Genomic DNA, 25,659 nt, shown 5'->3' on the forward strand with positions numbered 1-25,659 from the left:
CAGAAATAAAAAAAAATTACAAGACTTAATACATTATAAGTATTTACTGGTGTACCTAATAATGATCCAGAAGCCTATTATACTTGCTGTGCTTCCTTACTATTGTTAATCTCACCTAAAACATTGCTTTAAAACTGTCTGAAAAACAAAACCTTGTGTTCAATAGTATGTAGGCTCTTACATTTCAAATTTTGATACATTCTTTTGTTTTTCTGACACACTGCTCTGTGAATGAATTTGAACGTAAGAAATGTCAATCTGTCATTTAATCTTTATCTAGTATGCCTTAATATATTAAAAAGTGTACGATAACATTAAAAATAATAACATGAGCAAGCCACAGTGTTGATGAGAAGATTCAGAAATCAGAAGAGATCTAAGTTGTCCTTCGGGTAAAGATCAGAAAACCAGCCTGGTTCTAGACGCCAACATGTGGGTTTGCCCAAATGCACATCTCTCGGGAAGGACTGGACCGGTGAGTGTATGCTAAATGTCCAAAGATGTTTTGGTCTTTCAGAGGCCAGTGCCAATAGCCTAGTGCATGAGGGACACAAATTCAGGATTTTTTTCTCTGCCACAGGCTTTCTGTGTGGCAGCTGATTCAGAGGTACTTATCTGACCAGAAACATTGGATTCTTTATGGTTTTTTCACCCCTCACTCTTTCTCCATTCAGGTGACTGACTGCTGGAGCCATCCTCAGCCCAACATCCATTTTGATGGCCTGTTGCTCTGAGGTGGACTGAGCCCACGTGGCATAGCAGAGGAGAACTGGAAACAGCGTGAAGGGACAGAATGATACTAAGTCATGACGAATTGTGGTGTTTTGTCTCCTTTCACTTCTGCAGGTCCCAGACTCAGAAGGGACCACGTACTCCAGTTTTAAGAGCTCCATGAAGAGGAAGCTGGCGTCCAGGGCTCCGGTGGCGAGCAGCCCCATTGTCACAAGGTGGCAGCAGCTGCACGCAAGAGGCGGCGCAGCGGGGCGGCGCAGGGCTCGGTGTGTGACCGATCTCTGTGCCTCGGCGGGGTCCAGGCTCATCCACTCGCCTGGGAAGACTCCAGGTCAGCCAGGATACAAAGGAACATTTTCCTGTAGAGGATGGCCTCATGCAGGGACTTCTGAAATAACCCGGAGTGGGGAGTTAGTGTAAGGTGTGGGTTGGTGTTTCTCCCTGTCCCGTTGTCAGGGCCTCTGGGTATCGCAGTGTGCAGCAGCAGCAACAGCAGTCTGTGCAGACCTTCACAGGCAGAGCAAGCTCAGGACCAGCAGGAGAACACTGCTGTCGTGATAGGAAAGCTGGGCCCAAGGTTCTTGCTACCAGTGTGCAGACAGCCTAGGACAGGTCAGGTCATACAGACAGTTGACACTGAGAGAGGGTTGAAAGGAAAGAGAGAAGAGAAGGTCTTATCCCTAACCAAGCAATGCCTGTTGCAGACCAGTCTTCTTTCCTCTATGATGGGGGCTGGGTGTAAGTTGCAGTGGGCTGTAACAGTGCACAGAAATAGTTAACAATAACTGGCAGGAGAGCAGAATTCACACAGGCCTCTCCCTTTCCCTTCCTCTGCTTCTCCTTTGCCTTCACAGATCCAACCATAACTGCAGAACTTGGACTAGTCTGCCAGGATGTGGTGTAGTGCACACTCACTGAAGGAGAAGCTTGCCCTGTGTTATTGTCTGTCCTCTAATGCGTAAGGCTTCAGGTATTGACAAAGGGACAGCGGCCAGGGCACACTCACACTCAACTCACCTTAGGCAGAGACTTATCTGAGGGCCATTCAGAGCACAGATCAAACTTCTAGTACTCTTGACTTGTTCTGGAGAAGAACTGACTCTAGGGGAGGCTGTTTCTCTCCATCAGCAACCGAGCTGACAAAAGGTTAAATAAGCCTTTGAACTCACTGACTCCTACTTCCAGCAGTGCTAGGGGAAAGCGGGGAAAGGTTTACGTGCTGCGGGTACAAGAATAACTTCCTGGAAGATCTAGGGAACTAAACATAGCTCACTTCTTGATTAATAATTGAAATATTTAGAGATCAAATAAAAGATGCGGTTTAGTGTTCAGGATGTGTTCCTATGATGCCATGGCTGTTGGTCAGAAAGTGCAATTCTATCTTTACTAAGCAGAATACCAGAGCTGTTCAATAATACATGCCCAGCTGTAGGAAACTTGGGTTCTAAACCAAGGTGAAGTCTTCCCTGCTTCAGTTTCTAGAACAGAAAGTCCTGCATGCTGTGTCTACTAGTAGTGGTGAAAGCTTGTATTGTTCTGGGAGATCACATGCTGATTTCCTATGGGGTAGGATCTTGTTTAACAAGTCAATAAATCTAAAGCTGGATATGAGCTGCAGTAGTAAACAGTCACTCTTTATAAAGGGAATTAATCTAACCTTTTTTAGACATCTCCTTTAGGATAAGATGAATAGTGCTGTAGAAATGTCTGTTTCTCTTCACTGACAAAAGGAAAGCAGAGTGACTGGTTCAAATGTTAGTATTTGCGTTGTCCTACTTAGCGTGTTAGATCTGGTTTTTAGAGTGCTGCTATTATGAAATCAGTGCTATTCTGAAAAGTACTCGAAAAATACCCCTGTGTATGGTTTTTAAAGGAATTGTTTCCATGCAAATTGTTTTTCCAGTGACACCTCAGGTGCCTAAGAAAGTCTCCATCATGAAAACTGTTGTGATTCTATCTAGCAGTCATGCTGCAGCAGTGTTGGAAAGGAGTGATAACACGAGAGCTGAAATGGAAAAGAAAGAGGAGAGTAATGCAACATTCAAATGCATGGTAGGGTATTTATTTTTCTGATGTGCTTTTTTTACTTTATGCTTGGCCTGAAATGTTATGTGGATACTACCTTATTGACATGAGGAACAGTAACGTGAGGGACTCCATTTAGGAAGTGTCTGCTAGAGAAATGTCAGGAACAATTGCTTCATAATTTATTTGATTCAGCTTCTCTCCCCTTCCTCCAGGCTATCGTCCTGCATACTAAAATAGAAACCAAGCTAATGAAGCCCTCAAGATGCGTTTGTTACCTCAGAGGGAAAATGTGTATTGTAAAAAATACGCATGAAAAACATGAATGACTCAGTGTTCCACTTTAACCACTCTGTGTGAAGAAGATAGTTTCTTCAGTTGTGCGGGATGTAGATGTTCATTTTGTCACATAGACAGAACGAGGTGCTATGAAAAAATCTGCTAAAAAGCAACTTTCTGAGAGTAAAATTTTTTATCATGTCAATAGAAGGTCAGATTCTTGGCCAAGGATGAAAGAACACATGGAATTTGCTGAACATGTGAAACAAAGACTTCAGATCGCTTCTTATTTAGGTGTTATTTTCTATTATTGTATGCTTTATTTTTTACTAGTGGACACTAACACACTAGTTTTGTTTTTTCTTTTTAGGCTTTATCCATTGCTTTTTGGTCATCTTAAATAAACCTATGCTCCAGCCACCCACCTGCTTCTGTTCACTAACTTTTTGAAAATTGACTTCTCATATGAAGTATGGTGATACTTGTCTGTATTAGTAAAAATTATTACTGTAACACTAAACTCAAAAAACACCTCTTTGTTTTAGTCCTACCTAATCGTGACTGTTCATATATTAAATTGTAAACTTGTAGTCAGTGATCACTCTTTTTCTTGTGCTCTCCTTTTCTTGAGTGTACCAGTTGCAAGGTCAGTACTGAAGATGCTGATGGCCGTTTTCATGTGATTTACTTTTTTGACCATAACTGTTAGATAAGGATGCATCAGAGATGCATACTCAATGTCCTTGCTTATAGTGGTTTATAATCCTTAATTAATGTTATGGAGAACTTTGTGAGGATATCTAGCTCAGCATCTAAGAAAAGGAGGTAGTGTACTGACAGGTGAACTAACAGGCTTGTTGACTGGTATCTTGTAATAATTGTTGGAGGGAGACCATGCTTTTAGATCATTCTGGGAAATCTGGTCCTTGGGGCAATCACTTTCCTTTATAAATAAACAAAATAGTCTGTAAAATCCTCCTTTCAACAACAGTGCGTTCCTCCTGCCCTCTTCGTGGTTTGATTGAATGTCTGTGAATTTTAGAATTGTTAAGATCACAACTCAGTGAGTTTAGTAATATTAGCTGAATCTACCCCACAGAGAAATTTAATAAAACTTTTTTGTGAGATGATAAGAACTTGCTATGAAGTAATGTATGTAAACCACTTTTCCTTAAAATGTAACGTCTATTAAAAGATGAGTACATGTCATTGTCTTCACTCTTAGTCATAGAATGGTTTGCGTTGGAAGGGACTTTTAAAGGTGATGCAGTCCAACCCCCTTCAATGAGCAGGGCCATCTTCAGCTAGATCAGGTTGGTCAGAGCCCCATCTTTCCAGGGATGGGGCATTTACAACCTCTCTGGGCAACCTGTTCTGTTGTTTCACCACCCTCATACTAAAAAATTTCTTCTTTATAGCTAGTCTGAATCTACTTTCTTTCAGTTTAAAACCATTGCCCCTTGTCTTACTGCGAGAGGCCCTATTAAAAAGTCTGTCACCATCTGTCTTATAAGCCCCCTCTAAGTGTTGACAGGCTGTGATAAGGGCTTCCTGCAGCCTTCTCCTCTCCAGGCAGAGCAACCCCAACTCTGTCAGCCTTTCCTCATAGGGAAGGTGTTCTATCCCTCTGATCATTTTGTGGCCTCCTCTGGACCCACTCCAGCAGGTCCATGTCTTTCTTGTCTTCTGGGACTCCAGAGCTGGACACAGGACTCCAGGTGGGGTCTCACGTGAGTGGGGTAGAGGGCCAGAATCACCTCCCTCGACCTGCTGACCACACTTCTTGAGACACCCCAGAATGGGGTTGTCTTTCTGGGCTGTGAGTGCACATTGCTGGCTCATGTCCAGCTTTTCATCCACCAGTACCCCCAGGTCCTCCACAGGGCTGCTCTCAATCCACTCATCCCCCAGCTGGTATTGGTAGTGGGAGTTGCCCAGACCCAAGTGCAGAATGTTGCACTTGGCCTTGTTGAACCTCATGAACTTCACATGGGCCCACTTCTCAAGTTTGTCCAGGTCCTGTTGAATGGCATCCTGTCCCTCAGGTGTGTCAACTGCACCACTCAGCTTGGTGTCATCTACAAATTTGTTGAGGGTGCACTCAATCCCACTGTCTGTGTTGCTGATGAAGGTACTAAACTGTGCTGGTCCCAGTATGGACTGGGTGTCAGCATTCCATGTTTCAGTCTTTCACACCTACAGTGAAGTAACTTAGAATTACACTGTAATTTACAAGCAGGAGTTAAGTTAGAACTGAGGTATCTGGAGTTCTACATCAAGGACCGCAATCATTTCCTAAAAGTGTGATGTGGGGGTCTTTGAGAAGACATTGTGGGATGAACAAAACCTAAGTTCTTTCCAAAAACATTTGGAAGTCAGTCCTGGCTAAAACCATACAAAAATCTATTAATCTTCTTAGGTATAGTAATTAATGACTATTTAATTTGTGTTGCCTGATAGCATAAAGGGATGGAATGCATTGAAAATAAAATCTCACATTCCAGTGAATGTGTGTGGTCCAAAAGATTACTTCCTTGTATACACAGTCAGTTTTCCACAGAAATGTCTGCACTTATTTTAGAGGGACACAGATCCAAGCAATCTGATTAGCTTTCTGCCAAGCTGTCTACATAAATCATACAGAAAGTACCTCTGAAAGCTGAAGGCCTGCCTGTAGAGCAGCTGGGATATAAGGGAGGAACCCTTTTTTTCCACATATGTTTTTGTAAGACATTTCTTATCATGATTGCAGCAGAGTTTTGAAGAAGAGTTATACTGAGTGTGCTTTGAAGTAAAGATTTCAAAGACACTGGAGGAAGAACATACTAATCTTTAGTGGCTGGTAAAAACAGTTTCATTTCCACCTGACTGTAAATAAAGAATTACAGACCAAACAGACAACTGGCATCAGAGCATTCAACTCTGAACATTTTGAAAAAATGCATATTACTGGGGGTTGGTGAAGAGATTCATATCCTGTGTGAGCTGATCTGAGCCTTTGCCTGAATCTTGGCTAAAGCTAATTTTTATTGAAAAAAGAAAAAGTTCCAATAACAATTCAGATCTCCATTTTCTTATCTTTGTCTGCTGCATCATCTGTTTCTTTGACACCCAAGTAAATTGTAATTTATTCCTCTGAGACACCTTTTATATATTTTTGGTTTCATACTGTAATACTGGTTTAAGGAATGGGATCATGGAGTCCAGCCTCTGGGACCGTGGGACATCCAGTAGGTCTCATGCTGGAATCAATGGCCCTGCAGCATATGCACCACAAAACTGATCTTCCCTCATAGAGCAAGCCTGAGGCATCATACTTCTTGTCTGCGTGCAGAAAGCATGTTATTGTATGCTGGTAAAATTAGCCCAAATGCCAATTCAGAACAGGACAAGAGGTCACTATAGTTTTGCAGGTGACCTGTGGTAGTACCTACAGATGTACAGTCCTGGGACCTCTTTCATTGCTAAGATGGCCTTGTTCAAACAGATTTGTTAAAGTTTGTGTGATCATCAGCAGTGAATTGGTGGTTTATGGAAAGAAGGAGGGTGGCTCAAGTTAGAGCACATGATTTGGACACTGGTACCAATTCTGTGTTTGTTACTCATCTCCCATCCAAGAGACAAGCTGGTTTGAAGCTTTTATGTAACAAGTGTTGAGTCCTTTGCTGGGAGTTGTGTTATCCATGATGCTTAAATGTGTTTTTCAACAGATTTCTTCATTCAGTCACATTTTCCCTTTAATATATTGGCAGAAATGTCCTTCTCAGCTTCCAGTGGTCCAGGAGGTTGGATATAGTCTTTCAGAAAATGGTGATGTGAAGGTCTGTGAAAATACCAGTTGCATTTGGAAAGGTATGTTCCAGTATAGCAAGTATTCTCATGCACACTGAACAGTAAGATACAGCAGGCTGCATCTACACTGGAAAAGCAGGTGCATCTACCTGTACCAGCGAGTGTTAAAGAATAATACAAAGTGCTGAGATTTACGCTGTTCGGGGCTATTTCTAGAGTTCCCATCACCTGTGAAGAGATAGCATTCCACCTCTTCCAGTGTTGTTAACCCCTAGTATTTTACCTGGCTCTCCTTTGGGCCCCATCTGACGCATTGGTGGCCCTAAAACATTCATTTCCTTTCAGCTTTTCAGTTTCAGAACCCTACAAATAATGTAGGGTTATGCTGCAGAACGGGCACAGGATATGTATCATATGGACTGTTAGGTACATGAGAGTGCAAGACATGCAGAGATGGTGGGATCTTGTTGCTCTGTAGGGAAAGGTAGCTGGAACAAACTGTCCCTAGCACTGCCTCTGGTTTCATCTGTTGGTTAATTTGCTCCAAAAGATATCCTAGGAATGAAGGAGCATAAGGGAGTGTGAATGATCAGGTGACTGGAAAACAGGTAGGATGTGGGGAGCTAACCTGTGAAATAATACATATATTCCCAGAGTTATTTGAGTATGAGACAGTTCATTAAATATCAGACCAATATTTTGTTGTGTTCTGTCCTGGACAGATGACAGTTTTGGTGATCTGGCTATTTCTTTGTATGACACGTTCTTGCCAGTCAGGGCATCTAAAACCAGTAAGAAAGAGCTTCTTTATGAATCTGGAGTTCAGCTCCTGTGGAAGAAGTTTGGGGCTACGTGATACATTTTATACTCCTTTGTTGCTCTTCTCTGTGCAGATAAGACTCATTTCAGAGCAGTCAATAGCACCAGTATAGGGATTAGTCACAGTGGTTTTTTTCTTGCTGGCAAATGAATACAGGTATTAGGAATACCAAGTTTATTCCACCCACATACTTGTTGATCAAGTGGTCTGGTGTGACAGTACTGACTACTTACCACTTCCTGAGTCTCATTTTGAGAAGTGACACAGGCACGTGAGAGCCAAAATTCTATCAAAAGTTAGTGATATCTGCTAGTACTCTGGCAAAATAACACCAAATGATGTAATGAAGCTTAATTTCCTCTAATTAAAAAGCCAGTTATGCACATTTGTGTGTCTATGAAGCAGGTGAATAGAGCTGAAAGCATGATCAGTGTGAATTTGGGGCAGATGAATTACTCATGAGAGAAGAGAAACCTGAAATGAGTTGCAGAGATGATTTAATCCTTTATATCTCACTGCTCAATACCAACTACCAATATTAAAGAAGAAAAACATTTTCAGAGTGTTTCAGAAGTGTTGCCATTCATTCAGCTATTACAATTAAGTGCCTTAATTTTCCTGAATTATCTTACTTGGCTGGGTTGAGAAAGATTTGGTAAAGTTTTCAAAAAATAACAAAAAATTTAGATATTAGAAATGCAGATTTTTCTGTAGAGAGAAATCTCATTTCACATTTTTAGTGTTAGAGTGCAGTGTTACATATCCCATTGGGCAGGTCTGAGAAGGTTGTTCCTGCAAGCCTGCTTGATTGTTTAACTCCACAAAATTTTAGATACAGAGGAAAATCACTGTGGCCTGCTTCTTGCTCATCTTCAGTCTTTATTTGGAGAGAGACGGTGTACCACAGCTGAGAGGGGAAACATTTTTTGTCTGGCAGAAATGAATTTTGGATTAGGGGAGAAGATTCAGGACAGAGTAGGGAAGGACTGTGTGAAATATTTTGTCTCTGGACTTCCATATAGGATGTTTATGTGTGTATTTAAGCTACAGAGTACAAAAACTTTGTCAGTGTTGAATTTTTTCAAACAGAGAAGGTTAGTTGTAGAGATAAGTAATATCTTCTGCCCCTGAAACTTTTGATATTAGTTCTAAATACTCCTCTCTGGAGAATAATTCAAAAAGGAAGTCAAAACACAGAGAAGAACGCAGAAATGTGAATCTCCAGCTTTCTGCTCTGCACATTACAGCATGATAATTTCTTACACAAAAAGATCTAGCATTAAATGATTCATTAAATGAGTGGTAATTGATCTGACTTTTTTTCTGTGATGTTTAGGAGTCCTTGCAGTATAAGATAGGCAGTCACCACAAAGGATGAGTCTTCTGCTTGCTCATCCTTGTCATTGCCTTTCTTTCTCGCTTATGTGTTGTCACAGGTTTAGTGTACTGTGATCAAAGTGTGTGTGCTTTAAAACCTTTTCCTGTGGTTAGGTATTGATGGGGGAGACCTTTTGGTGAGAAACTAACACCAGAAAGCAAAAAAGTTAATTGCTGTATGAGAGGGTTTTGAAGTGGGAGAGCACATATGAAACATTGTCCTACTAACAACTTTTGACAGAAAACTGAGGCAAAAAAGACAAAAAAACCCACGTTGAGCTGTGGAACAATTTAAACAAAATATAGTGGACCCTATTCTCTGTTCTAGCTGACTAAATCCATGGAGGTTTGAAAGAGTGGTAAAAGGTGGCTTTCACCTAGTTTAGTGTGTCTAGTGTTTTGAGCCTATCCAGGATAAATTAGACTCTTCTGGCCTCCTCTGGACCATGGAGAGACAAATGTAGTGAGAATATGAAAGGCTTAGGCCTGAGAAAAACTGGTGGTTGCTTGCATTACTGATTTGTGTGTGATGAATCTTCAAATACAGGATGCCGAGAGTGGACCCAGGATGAGTTTAGAGCGGCTACCACCATGAAGCCTTCCATAGCATTGCAGCCAAAAGTGAGGCTTCATATTCCTGGCTTGCGCAATGATTACTGTAAGTTAATTTCTCCTGTGTAGTAGTTTTTGTAGAGATTGGGGATTCTTACGTATGTTTCAAGAAAGATGGTGAAGGTGTGTCCCCTTCACATGAAATGGAAACTCTGCAGAACGTATATATGATGTCATTTTTCATATAAGGATGCATCTTTGAAAACTACCTGTCCCAGGATGGAGACATGACTGATCAAACCCTATAGTTAATACTATCCAACTGTCATGCAGTTTCCTTCAGCTATAGATCTCAATACAGTTTTCAAATCAAACCAATATACTTACCTCTGCTTAATTAAGTGTTTCAGCTGTCAGCCTTGGGTATCTAGCAGCCAGTCAACACAGCAGCAACTTTATTGAGCAGACTTTGAAATCTCTTGTTTTGGGAGACATCGGTGACCTTGTTTATGGTTTGGATGATAGATACCTTCTGAAGTAAGTTCTCACTTATGTCTTTGGTGATGCACAGGCAAAAATTCAACATGCCCAAGTTACACATGAACACACATGGATCTCTGGTCTACTGCAGCAAATACATGTTTTAACACTTCATAAGATCTAATGAAACACTCTCTATGTGCAAGTGTTCCTAATTGTCCCTGTGGAGATTTTTTTCAACATATCCTTGCAAGTGTTCATGTATATCTATGAATAGAACAAAGGTTTGTTTGTATGATTTACACTGATTGTGCACAAGGCATGTCCCAAGATCAACAGCATTAACAGAAATCTTTAGAAGTGATTTCTGGCTGCATCAACCAGGACTGTAGTCAAACAGCTGACTGACAGGTTCAACTGTTCTTCAGAGTGATTTTAGTTACCAGAATATGATGTCAGACCTTGGCCTTTGGTAACAATCTTCTGTGCTTCTGGGATCATGCAAAATGACTTTTAAGCTGCTCTAAATGGACAGCTGAGGATTTTTGTTGACATGGAAGAATGGTATTGATTGATATTAGACGTTGTATACCAACTTCTTCTGGCTTACCTGACATAGCAGGCTGTACTGAGGCTAATTGCTGTAGTGACTTGCTTTGCCGGGATCTACAAGTGCAATACACCCAGCATCAGGGGCAGTGGAAACAGTATTTCCATCATACGCATGCTGAGCAAGCTCTGAAGGTGAGGAGCAGAATTTCCCTAATTCCTTTCTACATTTTTTTTTCCTATCATGTGCAGGGTAAATGTTATCATTAACCCAAGGTTGTAGGACAGACTGTAGCATGCAGACCCTCTCCAACGTCTTTCTCAATATCAAGAACCACCTTTCACCAGGGGTGTTTTTGGAACTGTAGCTGTTGGTGGAGGAGCCGTAGAATGGTAGAATTAGAATCAGTGATGTGACGATGCAAAATGCAGAGTGATAGATTAAAAAATTATAGTGGGGAAGCTGTTAAGTCAGATCCTGCTGTGCAAACATACCAGTTTGTGGAGATTAGATTTATGAAGACTTCAGCTTGTTAGAGGTACTCTCCTTCATGCCTAATAATGGTTTCGTGGAAGCATTCCCTTGAAGTTTTTCCATAGCTATTAAAAAAAAATAAGCCTCTCTCCACCAGACCATACTCCTCCTCCCCCCATCCTATTACCTACATTTTTTTTGCAGTAATTTTTAGTAGCTTTCTTCTAGATCTAAACATACTGGACTGGAGCCTTGAAAATCTCATTGCTATTGCTGTAGGACCTGCTGCACACATCTGCAATGGAGGGACTCTTCAAGCCATTGAAAGCATTGATTTGAATTCCAGTTCCAAATACATTTCATCTCTGGCTTGGATAAAAGAAGGAACTTGCCTTGCAATTGGCACCAGTGATGGAGAAGTGCAAGTACTAGATAATTTACTTTTTTAGTCTTTCTCCATTTTTAGCTGAAGTGACCACAGACGGCTTGATACTGATTTTCTTTTTTTAAGGAAACAAATGAAAAAGATTGGCTAAACTGCAGAAGGATTCTGCTAGAGACAATATATAGCACTTCTTGTATCATGCTGCACCTTACTTGAATGGCTTAGTGACATCCAGTGTTACCTGTATGTAATGGAGCCTCTGAAGTCACTAAAAAGCTGATGACTGAGTTAATGATTCAGTTGTCCAGAGACAATCAGATTTTTTTCCCACCAGTAACAGGAACACTTTCATTAAATTATTTTTCTCAGCATAGGCTATTTTTTCTTGTATATCTCTTGCTAAGATCACTCTAGTGATCAATACCTTAAGAACTCAATCCAAAACTCTCCTTATGGATTCACACACAAGAATTTGACTTCAGTCTGATTCTACACATACGTCTCAGCCTGCTTTAATAGGACAGTCCTATTAAAAGATTTCTGTGCGACTTCAGCTGAGATGCTAGATAATATGGAGGTCTGCCTGAGTCAGCAGTCTGATGGTACTGAAGGCCAGTGCTTTCAAGTATGGACTTCCAAATACTGACGTGTAAATGAATAGCTTTAAACTCAGACACGTGCATTCCCTTCAATCCTCTCTGACTTCGGCATCACTGATATAGGTGGCCAAATTTGGAAATACTCCTTGTCTTGTGGAATAAATGAGCTTGAGGTTGTCCATATGTCAAATCAGAACTGGGCAGTGGTTTACTTGCAAACTGGAGCAAATGAAGAGAATGAAAACCTTTTTTCTTTTTGTTGTTAAATTTGTATTTCTTATGTGTTTGGCAGCTGTGGGACATTGAAACCAAAAAGAGGTTGAGAAATATGTTTGGTCATCTGTCTGTAGTTGGAGCTCTGAGCTGGAATCATTATATTCTGAGCAGGTGAGTGGTATAGTATATTCCCAGAAAGAGTGCTGCTGCTTTTACTTAGACAAATGTCCCATTCATTTTAGCTGTTTTCCTTGGCTTTGCTCAGAGATGATTTATCCTGTCCCTCTACTTATTGGCCATCTCAGAAATCATATGTAGATTTACTGTACGGCAGGAAAGTGGTCAAAGGGGATTTAGCCTGCCTCTTTAGTCTCTGTTTCTTACTCTCCTTCCAGAAAACTCACCACTCGCAGAATTTCACTAGGATATGGAGGCTGTGGCCCTAGTTTTGTACAAAGCCTGAGCTTGAAATGGTGGTGTCTCCAGTGGGTCTGGACTCCAAAAATCATAGCCTGCCCCATGCCAGCAAGAGGGCACATAGTTTAGACTGTCACTCCATTGATAGCAAGACTGAATCTGTCTTTTCAGATGTAGAGCAAAACGGAACTGTTAAGAGTTGCACACCTCTAGCTGTGTATCTACAAGCCAGCTCACTGCTATCCACAACCCAAGGAGGATTTAAGTGATTGATCTTTGCTTTGCCAAGGGTGAATTTTATACCAGCTGGTGAATATTTTTATATTTAGGGATCATGGGGACTCAGATGAGAAAGATAAAAGTGTACTCTTTTGTGGATTTTTTCCTCCCACTTTCTGTTTCAGATCTTTGACTCACACTTGAAGGGTCTGAGGGGAGACTTGTTTATGATGGATGCTTCTGCAATTTTAAAATCATACGATAGTCTTCTCTTTTACTTAAATGCAGAAATAGTAGCAAAGGTGGACTGACTTCATTATTAAATTCAAACCCAGTATATCTGGATAGGAACACTAGAGGTAGTTTTATTTTGATTTCACAAGGTGCTCTGGCTTTTGATCGGTTTAGGTCTGCTGGGTGGAGTGAGGTACAAGGATACCAGCTGAACAGCCAGTTAATAAAATGATGTTGCTGGAGCAGGTACACTGGGTGGCTTAAGTTACAAGGATGCAGGTGCAACATCCTGCCAATGCCAAGTGGCATAACTTTATTACCGTAAGCATTAGTTTCAGTTTGCATTTCAGCTTGGCCAAAGGAGTAAAACCAACAGAAACTTAAATTACAGTTCTCTCTGAGTAGAAATTGATCATAAAATTTAGCATAACCTGTGAACTACAGTTAGGGTTGACAAATTAGGTTGAGATAACATTTATTTCTCTGGCTAGGTTTGAAACTAACCAGTTCATTCTAACATTAGGGCAGAGCTAAAATTCTGTATAAGAGAAAAAAAGATGTGGAGTTAATATTCATTGTACTAAAATAAGAGCAGTATTCTTACAGTAAACTTCACTGTGGACAATTGATACTTTAGATTACATGCTAATTCCTGTGGTTAAAAATAGTCCAACACCACATTGTCTTGAACCCGTTGCATTACCATATATTAACCCATCACAAAATTTTGGTGGCTTCTCTTTGTCTTTGGGAAAACAGATGCCATCTTCTGTGTCAAAAGCAAACAATTCTGATTTCTTTTTATGCAAAGTGGAAAAATGTGCCCAATTCCTTCCCACTCATACCACTAGAATTACTGAAAACCTTAATATGGCCAACACTGGCAATTCAATTCTGTTTCTCTTGGTGTGGTGGGTTGACCTTGGCTGGACATCAGGTGCCCACCAAGGTGTTCTATCACTCCCCTCTTCAGCAGGCTGGGGGAGTGGAGAAAATAAGATGGGAAAAAAACCACATGGGTCAAGATAAAGGCAAAAGCAAAGACTGCATGTGGAAGCAACGGAAAACAAAAGATTTATTCTCTACTTCCCATCAGCAGGCGATGTCCAGCCACTTCCTTGGGAGTAGGGCTTCAGTACGCATAGTGGTTGCTCCAGAAGACAAATGTCATAATAACGAATGCCCCCCTGCCCTGCCCTCCTTTCTCGTAGCTTTTATTGCTGAGCAGATGTTATATCGTATGGAATATCCCTTTGATCAGTTTGGGTCAGCTGTCCTGGCTATGTCCCCTCCCAAAGTCTTGCCCACCCCCAGCCTACTGGTGAGGGGGGGAAGTTGGAGAGACAGCCTTGATGCTATGCAAGCACTGCTCAACAGTAGCCAAAACACTGGTGTGTTATCAACACCTTTCTAGCTACCAATACAAAGTCCAGCACTATGAGGGCTGCTATGGGGAAAATTAACTCCATCTCAGCCAGACCCAATACACTTAATTAGATTTTCTGCTTATTATGTAGTAGGAAAAATCTATATAAATCTTCAGGAGGCAAATGATGATGCCTTTGCACATAATGCACATATTCCCATGTATTTTCATAGATACTTTCCATGAAGATGTGCTTAATGTTCACTGGAGCACTGCTTGGTTGGAGTCTTTCATGCTTTTGTGAACTTCAGGAGCTTGACAAGTCCATAATACAAGCACAACAAAATGGTGTTTCTTGCAATTAGTCAGTTTTGTGACTGCATTTAGAGCTTCCACATCAATCAACTTGCATCTGAAAATCTTTAAGAGCCAGTATGGGAAAGTCTCCAGTCATTATTACCTTAAATTAATCTATTGCAGTAATGTCAGATACCTGTTTCTCAGATACCCAGAAAGATGGTATTGAACTTGCTGAATTTTTCAGTGTCATCATCATAGCTGGAAGTGCGAATTTCCAGCAGAAAGTTTTGTCACAGGTTTAATATAGGTCATATCCTTAGAAAGGCAGGAAAAGAAAATGTGCTGCAAGGTGTTTTCAATATTTTCAGTTCAACTCTACTATGGATGTTTAAAACCCGTATCTGGGAGCTAAGCTGTAATAGAAGCTGTGCTTCCAGGCAGGGTATTTCTTCCTTTTTTAGCAGTCTGATGATACTGGCTGTAGAACCATGCATCCATTTCCTAACAGGCAATTAGTGCAACAGTGTCAAGCTGTGCAGATTTTCTTTAAGCCTGGAGTGGGAAAGAGAAGCCAGGGGAAGGGACAGAACCAAAGAACACACTGTTACTCGCTAGTAAGCCCTTTCCTAGAGCAGTGCAGTTTTACACTGCCTCTTTGTTGGGTGTGGAGTCATATCTGGCCTTGGCAAAAATCATCTTGCAAAATGATTTTTCATGAAGAACAGGCAATAGTTTACATTTAATGGCTTGACAGTTGAACGGGGTGCGGATTAGTGACATACAATGCAATATATCTTCAGGGAAATGAAAATCATGACAGGGAACAGGTATTCTGCCTGGCTTGAACTGAGAGGCTGTTTGGCTCCTTTCTGTTGTCAGCCACCTCTACAGTTAGGGTGGTGCTTTTGATAGTTGGTTTGTGGGTTTTTTACTGCAATACTGTTGTTCAGCAGACACATTTCACTCTGATGTGGTTTGCTTCTGAAACTCCTGAAGAAACATCTGTGTGATGATGTAGCTTGTCTTCTTTAACATTAAACCCATGCTGTCTTTTCTCATCTACAGTGGTTCACGACTAGGATCTATTCATCACCATGATGTTCGGGTTGCTCAACACCACGTTGGGACTCTTTGCCAAAACAAACAAAGCATTTGCAGCCTGAAATGGTCACTAACCAACCAGTTGCTGGCAAGTGGATCCAGTGATGGTATATTGAATATCTGGCCTAGTGACCCTGGTGTGAAATTGCAGTCACAGCCACTGAAAACCATACCTCATTCCTCAGCAGTTAAGGTATATGGAGAAGGAATGTCTGCTTTTCTGTATTTGCTCTCTTGAAATCACATTGTTGATGTGGACAGTTAGGGAATTTTTCAAATCATCTCACTGATATCTATTAATTTCTTCTCCCTGTCTGTGATGCAGTTAATTTTAAGACCAGTTCTCATTCCAAGTCATAGATAAGTTTGCTAGGACTTTGATTAGGAAATTTTACTGGATTAGTAGGCCTTTGTAAATATAACGCCAAATAGAAATAAAATTTGCAGCATTCTCTCTGCCTTACACAGGAACATTTGGTGGCACAATGCTTACAAGTTAACAAACAACATCTTTCAATTATTTTAGTTTCAGAAAATTCTCTCTGCTTCATTTAATTTAAATATAAAGTTTCTTTTGCCCTCCTGCACATATTTTCTTGTAATTGCTGGTAACAAATAATCTGAATAAAGAAACCGGAAATGAAACAATTAAGATTCTTCATCTTTATAAAGTCACAGTCTGTGTGTGAGAGAGGATAGGTATTAGCAATAAGAGGCAGAGGAGTCTAGCAGAGTCTGAGGCTGGCCTGAAGTGCTGGTGTTAAAGGGCCAGAGGAGTTTATTGAAACAGGTGGAACTCAGTTCTTAGTAGCTTTTCTTCAGGTAGAGTCTGGGCCTTAGGCATATCTTGGAAATATCTCAGAAGAAACCAGGTCTCTTGTAACCCGTGTAAGTCACGTTGCTTAGGCTTCTGTGGTGGCTTGGCTTAGGCAGTAAGACTCTATCCTGCTGGGTTCTTCTGGTACTGAGATGTGAGTCTGAGGCCTGTGAAAGCCCTTTTGAATGTATGTGGGACACTGTAGGCTACTGTGAAGCAATGACAAGGGAAGCAGCATTTGGAGTTTTGGGATCCTACATTGCTGTGTGTGTACATTCTGGGTGCTTGTTGCAGTTAATTTTTCCAACTAGACTTTTAAGCAAAAAGACTCTTGTTTTTCCAGCTAACTTTCTAGTCTGTTCTGGCAACTGTTTTCTTTTTTTTAGGCTATGAACTGGTGTCCTTGGCAGTCCAAAGTCCTTGCTACAGGGGGTGGAATGAAAGATGGGATTTTGCGTGTCTGGGACATAAATCGTGAGAAAATAATCCAAAGTGCAGCTACAGATTCTCAGGTGAAATGATGAAATGTCTGCATACTTCTTGTATAGCTGTGCTCATTTGGCAAACTCCCACTGACTTTGAGGGTGGTTCTGTGGTCAGAGGAACAGCAGGATTTTCTCTAGATGTGCAATTGTGCTGCATTTGGCACTGCAGTGTGTGGCTGGACTCGGAAGCAGTTTGTTGTTTCTCATTCACCACTTCTGTCTCCACATAGAAGTGATTGAAGAGGAGGTGGTCTCGCAGCCAGACACTTCTCATCATCTTTTCCTTATTGGCAATAATAGTTTTGGCCAAAATTCTAGATGTAGAGAGAATGTTGAGGGGGAGGGAAAATTCCCAGAGTGCTGGGGTGAGCAGAGGTGTAAGAGTCAGAGGGCAAACATCCATCTCTGGAGTTCGAATATTAGGAGATAGAGGAACAGATTCTCAGCTGGAGTAAAGCAGCATAACTGTTGGTTTTCCTGGATCTATTACAATTTAGCTGAGGATGTGTTTGAAGGGCTTTGGTTTTATACTGATAAGCTGTTACCACATTTAGATAGGACAATAAGATGACTGTACTTCGAAGTGTTGTAAGGAATGAAGTATCCTTCTAAATAAAATATTCTGCTGGGGCTGTTTCTCAGTAGCTTGTTTAAACATTGTAGATAACGTTTCAAATCTACTGAGTGGTACGTTGGCCGTTTCTAAAAACTAAAGCAGAATTTTAAATTGCAATAGATTTGTTCCTTGCTCTGGTTACCCCAAACCAGTGAAATGATGACTGGACAAGGCCTTCCTGGAAATCAGATGAAAATATGGAAGTATCCCATGCTTATCAATTCATCAGAACTCTATGGCAAGTATTTCAGTTAATAGTTCTAACTATTTCAGTTTCTGTCTAATCAGTGTGTTTTTGCAAGTATGTATTTACGTAAAAAAAAGTTAAAAGAGCGGTCACCTACACATCCTCCCTTTGCCTATACACATTCATGTATACAATCCTGATTCATGGGAATTTAAAGGTTGACTTCTTAAGATAGTAGTATACGTTGCTTCTGTAAAATTCCTTGGTTTTAACGATGGGATTCTCTCTTGTAATTTCTAAGGCCATCCTAGGTGCAGGACGTGGATTTCCACTTCTCCCTAAGGTTTACTAGGCCTGGATTGAGTGTGCAAATGTCAGGTTGCTTCAATACATTCTAGGCTGATGGCCACCTAGATAACACAAACTAGATTGGCTCTTTGATTTTGCAGCTCATCATGCAAGGATACTGAACCAGCTTCCAAACGATGTTTGAAATAAATCTCCAGGTGTTATTTAGAGCTGCCTGGGTTTTAATGAATGATTTTGACTGTGAAGCAATGAGGTGCAGCGTGTTTCCCTTGTACCCTGCTGACAGCTAGAGAAAAGTGGAGTTTCCTTGCAGCTCTGCGTTGGTCCATGATGCTGTAGGGCTGTATCACACATAAAAGTTGTTCCATGCTATTAAGCTTTCTTATTTCTGGTGCTTGCTGTCACTCCTATCCATTAAGTTTTACTTGTTTCAGTGTTAACTGAAGTGATATAATAGAAGCAGCTGAAGTTAAAGGAAAATAACAAATTCTTTGCACACTGGCTGCATTTTCCCAACTATGGTTGTTTTTTTACACTCACTGACAAGATATGCCCAAAGAAGCTTTGGATTTTTAACCTGACAGCTGATATTCACAAATTTGTTTTGTACCCTGTTGCTACATTTGAAGGCATTTATTAAATTCCTGATTTATTAAATCCCAACTATATGGGGATGCTCTCCTTGGAACCAGGGACTTGGCTTCAACACTAGGCTCTAAGAGGAAAGTACAGGAGAGTCAAAACAAAGATGGGCAGAAGAGATATATGTGGATCTGGTTACACGTTATCCTTGTGTAATGCAGCTTGTCTGTGTTGCTTTTCCTTCCTTACTCTACCTCGTTTATGTACAGCTCTTAAGGTAATGTCCTGTGATGTTCTGAGAAATGATCTGGAAAGTGACATAATCATTAGTCTTAATTACTCTAGCTTGAGGTTTCTCAAATCTTTGTAAGTCTTGAACATACTATTTGAAATGAAACCCAGATTTAATCTTACCTTTGAGAATAGCATATGGTGTAAAGCATTTACCATAAAAGTCAAATGCACTGGTAATTTGGTGAAGCTGGAGGGTTACTTATCATCCTGTTTCCTATTGAGTTTACTTATCTGCAAGAGAAACTAATTTTCATGAACAAAAATATGAGGTAATTGTTACACAGATATATTCCTGCTTATGAAGACTCTTAATACCTTACTATAAGCAACTGAATGTGGGAAGAAATTGTGAATGTATCAAAATATATTCAGAAAAAAATACTGTGGTGGATGATTGTGAGATGGTTCTAAGTCAGCCTCAGATGCCCTTAATCACATGAGTTTTACACCCAAATAAATGAACACATAAATCGTAACAGAATCTCATTGTTTAATCCTCCTGCAAAATGCTGAAGACCTCAGCTAACAATGAAACACCGTCAGCTACTGTTTGGTACTTTAGTAGCTGAGGTTGTCTATTACTGGGCATATTCAGAACAGAATATCAACTGAAAGTAACATTTTTATAGTATTGACTCCATTTTTGAGATACTTCTGATAGAACTATTAATGTACTAGAAAAAAGATTCATTTGGGATGTAAATGCCCTGCCCTCAGAAAAGTTACTGTAGATCAAAGAAACATATAAGCTAACAAAATATGTAATTCCTTTGAAAGATATCTGAATGTGATCTTGAAACAATGAAATAAAACCAGAAAAACTCCACTCAGGAAACACGGAAATTAGTAATTTCAACTTTTCTGATTTCTCCCTATTCCCCTTCTTTTGACTGAAACTATTAATCAAATTTTGGTTACTGTTGTGGATAGTTTTAGATGTCTCCAAAGAATACGTATCCAGCTCTTCCTTCAAAGTCATTACAGACACTAAACGGAGACAGTGTAAAGAATTTGCTGAGTTGAAAACTCATGGTCTTAAATATTGACAAAGATCATGTACACTTCAATAACTTGAGAAGGAGCAAAGCCTGAAAATTAATCTCTGCTGAAGTAATTTAGTGGTGGTGTCAAAATTCTAGTCACAGAGTTTAGGAGGGACACATGCTACTCAGCACCAGGACAGCAGATATTTGATTTTAGTCACAGTGGCTCCAGAGACCCATTGTAGCATCTTCTCAAAGTTAGGGCAGACTGTCCATCTGCCACAGTCCTATGGATGTTCATCAGGTACCATTGTGATAAGTACCACAGTTTCAGAGGGCTTTATAGTTCCTCACATCTTTATCCTGATAAAATTATTTTGAGCTAGAGAAGTTCTATCACGTTATGTCCATGGAGAACTCAGGTACAGATCATGGGAGGCCATGGGTCACTTACATTCATTCAAGTTGGTCACCCAAGACTTCATACCTTCACACTTCCTTTTAGGATGTGGTTCATCTGGTCTGTTTTAGATGAGATACACTGTGTCTCAGAAGTTTATTTTTTCCCCTTGGGTGACAAGCTTAGCTATATGATTGTCAGTAACTCACCCAGCCAGAGAAGCTAATGGCTAGTAACTTGCAGTAAAAAAGCTTATTTCTCATACCCCTGTGTGCTTAGCATTGACATTGTGCTAGATGATACAGGAGGTCTGTGGCAGAGCAGTAAGGTAAATAAAGGTCACAACAGTCTCAGTTTAGTACCAGACTCTTTCTGCCTTCAGTTCAAATTCAGTTGCTTCTGCTGAGGGCAATTCTTGTATAACCAGGTTAATGAATTTTGTACGTTCTTTGTGCTGCTAGCTTCTGGCCTGCAGTGTCTAGCTCCCAAAGTTTATTACAACTGCAGACAAACTCAATATACAATTCCAATAAATTATTTAGTGGGATCACTGTTAAAATGTCTCCTTAACAGTAATAACTGAGCAGCTGGAGACACTATCTCATTATTGTTGGATCAGCTGCAAACTGTCTGTGAGGCGTGTGCAGCCAGATGGGAAAGCTCAGCAGTGAGACACATTACCAAACACAGATGAGACTGATGTAAATACATGGAGAATCAAGGGTTCAGGTTCAGTGTTGTTCTCTGACAGAAATGTCTTGTCAATGTGGTGCGGCCCTGGCAGTTAAAGCCTTGTCCCTAATAAGAAAATATTGCCTTCAGTTTTTTCTTAATGTGAAAATATTCTATAGATAATGCTAGCTTCCTAAATCCTATGCAGCATGTTTTGCTGCTACAGTAGAAGTGGAACAAGCCATAGTGTGGGTGGGGGTGGTGAAAGTGACTGGCATAATCAGTGTAGAATTGTGATGTATCTTTTTTTTTTTTTTTGTATACATTTTATTTTACAGGTCACAAAGGGAGAGTCTTGCATATGGCCCTGAGCCCAGATCAGAAGAGGCTCTTTTCTGTTGCAGCTGATGGAATAGCTTGTCTGTGGAAATGCCATGAGCCTGGGGAGAGCAAGCACAGCAGCAAGACTTTTTCTAATGGTTATTTGAGCTCATTCTTCTGACTTCTTTTCCTTGAAAGCAAGTGATTAAATGTATTTAGTCTACTCAATAATTCAAATTATGTGTGTTCCTTCCAGTGGAAACATGGCAAAAGATAGTACAATTCAGGCAGTTTTCCCCATCAGTCCATCATGTGAAGTGTTAGTAACTTGTCTTACTTATCCTAGAAGAAAAATACTCTAAATCTGAAGAATAACATCATCTTTATTTTCATTAAACTGGCAAGCATGGATGGAATCCACCCTGTGTCAAATGCCAGCATAAAGTCTTAGGTCCTGCTTTTAGCTATGATTCTTATAAGTAATTTTGCATCATCTCAGCATCCCCATTGGAAACCACATGCCAATTTGTATAAATTGCCTTGAATCATTCAAAGGCTAGAACCAGCAGAGACCAGTCCAGGGGTCTGTATTGTTCTATATATCACATAGATCATGGTACAGAATCTATCTCAATATTTCTAGAGATCTGCGTTAAATATGTAACTGTAACTAAATATAACTGATTTCTTGGGAATTCTTTATTATTTTTATAGTGGTAGTGATAACTAGCTTAATTAGAAAACTATCTTTATTGAATTTTTAATTGTTTCCTTTCCTTAAATCCACCTACTATGTTTGACAACGATTGAAAATATAAATAATTGCATAATAATAGAATTATTATAGAGTAGAATTATTATGCATAATTATGTAATCAACTGGTTAATAAGCCAGATGGACATAGTAAAAGAAGCATGCTGTTTGGATCAAACACAACAGTTAGTTTATTCATTCGTTAAGGGTACCAGTTTAATTCTGGGTGTCAGTGAACCTGGCAGCTGTCACCCTCTTACAAATTTTATTTAGTGCTTACAAGGACCAAACCTCTTGGACAGGTTTGCCTGTGTAAGACTTGTACACTGTCAACAGTTAAGTCAGAATGTCAGAATTGGTCTTCAGTGCTATTCAGCTGCAACTCAGTATTGCTATTCAAAATGTGTTCTATCTACAGAGCTTTGCTTTCTTTATTAAGAATTATGAGGGGCAAGAGGTAATGATTCACTCTTGCATTGGTATATTAAAAGCCCTGTGAGCTCAGAAACTCATATTGTTTGGATTTTTTTTTTTTTTCTGCTGGAGATTTATTTAGACTATTTCCTGTAGTTGAGGGAGATTAGGGGAGTAGAGCAGTGTCAGCCCATGGAAAATTACTCTGTGATCATATGCATGAAAAGAGATAGGCAGTGTTAACAGGGGCACAAGTATCTCTGGAAATGAATGTGAAACTGTCATGTCTTTGGTTCTCATCATTTTTAAAACCTCATCTTCTGCTGTTCATAAATCACGTGGTTGCTAAATTTATATCTGGAAGGTTAAGACCACTCATCTTTTTTATCTAGTAAGATGTTAATTTACAATAAATCTGCTACGAAACTGTTGGTTTCTGATGTCATCTCGTGTGGTCTTCAAAACAGGTTAGAAAATGGGAATGTTGATTATCAATTGAGAAATCACTACCAAGAAGCTGAAGTCTAAGAATGGGAAATAACTTATCCTGTGCCTGTCTTCTAATATGAGCATGTTTGTTGCAGCAGACTTTATCAAATATTTACCAGCTGATTTAAATATTCAAAATAGTATTTTAAATAATTCAAGTGTTTTAAAAAATGTTAAAAAATATTTTTTTCTCTTTTGAATGGGGAAAAAAGTGGAATGAATCTGTTTACTCATATATTTTTTGGATTCTTCCTGAAATTATCTCTTTCCTTTGAAAGTACCTAAATGGTATTGGTTTGCCAAATATAGGAAGTGTATAACACAGGATGGGGGGCTGTGACAGGGAAGGAGCTGGTCAATATTGAAGCCAAGCATGTTCTGTTGGATGCTCAACTGTCAAAATAAGAAAATACATTTCTTTCAGACTGAGAAGTGCTCATTTCTTAGTTAATTATGCTTGTTCATTGTTGAGTGGTCAAACTGTATTGTCTCAGAAGTACTTTAACATAGTATCTAAAAGTGGGAGAAGTCACTGATTTCAGTAGAACTAACCAAAACCCCATAAATATGAGAGAATCTTGTATGTGTGACCTGTAGCTCTATTCTGTGACCACGTCTGAGAAAGCATTTAAGCATGTGTTTAAATTGCAGACTGTGACTAATATGGAGTGAAATTAAACATACTGGAGTGCCTTTTCTGGATGTGCTTCTTTTCTAGATAGGCTTCTTTACTGCCAGTTTCTTTCACATGGCAAATTTCTATCTTTCTGTAATAGGAATTTGAGGACTTGAGTAGGCAGTGTGATTCTGTTTCACTAATTTTTTGCAGGTAATGTTGTTGAATACTTGCAGGTATAGAGAGTGCAGTTGCTGAAAGTGTATCATTGTTCTTGCATAGCTGCCTCATTCTGCCAGTGCAGAGGTCTTAACATACGAAGTCTTGGTCAAAGTGTGAAATCCTGACTTCCGCCCTGTAGAACATGCATATTTTTAGCTCATTGCCTATTACATGCCTGTTCAGGCCCAGTCTAAGGCAGAAATCAGAACCCGTTTCTAAGAGGTCAGCTTGTTCTGCACCTGAGATCTGTATGCAGTAAAGGCTAAGTCTCCAGAGGTGGCACAGAGGATTATGTAAAATTTAAGTTGCTTAAACTCAGGCCTTCATCCCCACAGTCCTGTCCAAGGTGGAGCACTGTACAGTACACAGAATCCAAAACTTTGGGACAAAAATAATTATTGCAAGAGGAAAAACTTCATTGCCCATACAGGGCATGTGTCTTCCCACGTATACCAATGTGATAAAGTGTCTGTCTGTAATGCAGTGAAGTGGATTAAAGGAACTCAGACTGGGGAATCCTTTTGTCTCCACACATAAATGCACTAGTCTGTAGCAGACAGTCCCCTGTTCTTCAGCCACTGTATGATCTGACTTGAGGCTACCTACCATGGTGGTGCCCCCCCTCCCCTGCCCCCTTCTTGGGCTGCTCAGTGGTTAGTGTGATTCCAACTTGGGGAGGTAAGGACTGCTAATGGCCGTAAACAGAATGTTAAGGCACCCCTTTGACAAGCCTGACTCTGCCCTCCCTGTCTCTTGGGAACAGCTATAACAGCCCATCACCCTCTGACAGCCTGGTACGTCTGCACCTGGGATGTGGCCGAAGGAGAACAGTAACAGAATTGCACAGCCATCAAGCTCTTGTGCAGCTGGTGGAAGACACCAGAATACTTCATTGTTCGAGCTGGGCCAGAGTGAAAAGCACCTGACAAAAGTCAGTTATCTCGGACCCTATAAATAGTGACCCCAAGTGAGACCCTTTGAGCTCTCCTGGACTGCAGCGGGCCTGTGACCAGCATCTCCCCTGAGCTGGGACACCTCTCAGGTACCAAAACCCTTAAGGCACCGTCCATAGAGCTGACGGGAGGCCAGGGCGAAGTCGACCCTCTCGAGTCTCAATTATTGCCCATTGAGGAAAGCTGATGCATTGTGAGTATTTAAACTCGAGGAGAGGGAACCTTTAACTTTGAGCTAGCTTCTCTTTCACCCACTCTCTCTCTGCTTACCGATGTGTTTGGGTATACACAGTTATTTTCACAAGTGTGGGGGGACACATATTTCACTGAATCCAAATGCTTTTTGTCTCTGTGTCTGTATGTCTTGTGTTTGTGAATGCATATATGTATTGATTTAAGGTACCGTATAGTAAGTTAGTGTGAATCTTGTCATCTTTGAATCTGTAGTTAAGTGTAGTTAAGTTACTATTTTAATTATAATGTATTTTACTGAATTATTTTGTAAATTATGAAATTGGTTAAGTACTGCTAGTCATTAATAAATCTTGATTTGCTGCTAAATCATTACTGTGTTAATATTTCCATCCCCAACATCTACATAAATGTTGCATTAATTTGTGTAATGCA

At 40.2% G+C, this 25,659-nt stretch overlaps 1 protein-coding gene across 1 annotated transcript; it reads left to right on the forward strand.

Moving 5' to 3' along the window:
- Positions 1-430: 430 nt before the first annotated feature.
- On the forward strand, positions 431-21,765 carry CDC20B (cell division cycle 20B). Its single transcript, XM_074856938.1, has 11 exons — positions 431-475; positions 847-1,063; positions 2,636-2,754; positions 6,783-6,888; positions 9,573-9,683; positions 11,310-11,506; positions 12,358-12,452; positions 15,883-16,111; positions 17,122-17,247; positions 17,957-18,074; positions 21,602-21,765. The coding sequence occupies exons 1-11, from the start codon at positions 431-433 to the stop codon at positions 21,763-21,765; spliced, it is 1,527 nt and encodes a 508-aa protein (XP_074713039.1).
- The last annotated feature ends 3,894 nt before the right edge of the window (positions 21,766-25,659 follow it).

Source organism: Strix uralensis, chromosome Z, assembly GCF_047716275.1.
Source record: "Strix uralensis isolate ZFMK-TIS-50842 chromosome Z, bStrUra1, whole genome shotgun sequence".
In the NCBI taxonomy this organism is placed as follows: domain Eukaryota; kingdom Metazoa; phylum Chordata; class Aves; order Strigiformes; family Strigidae; genus Strix; species Strix uralensis.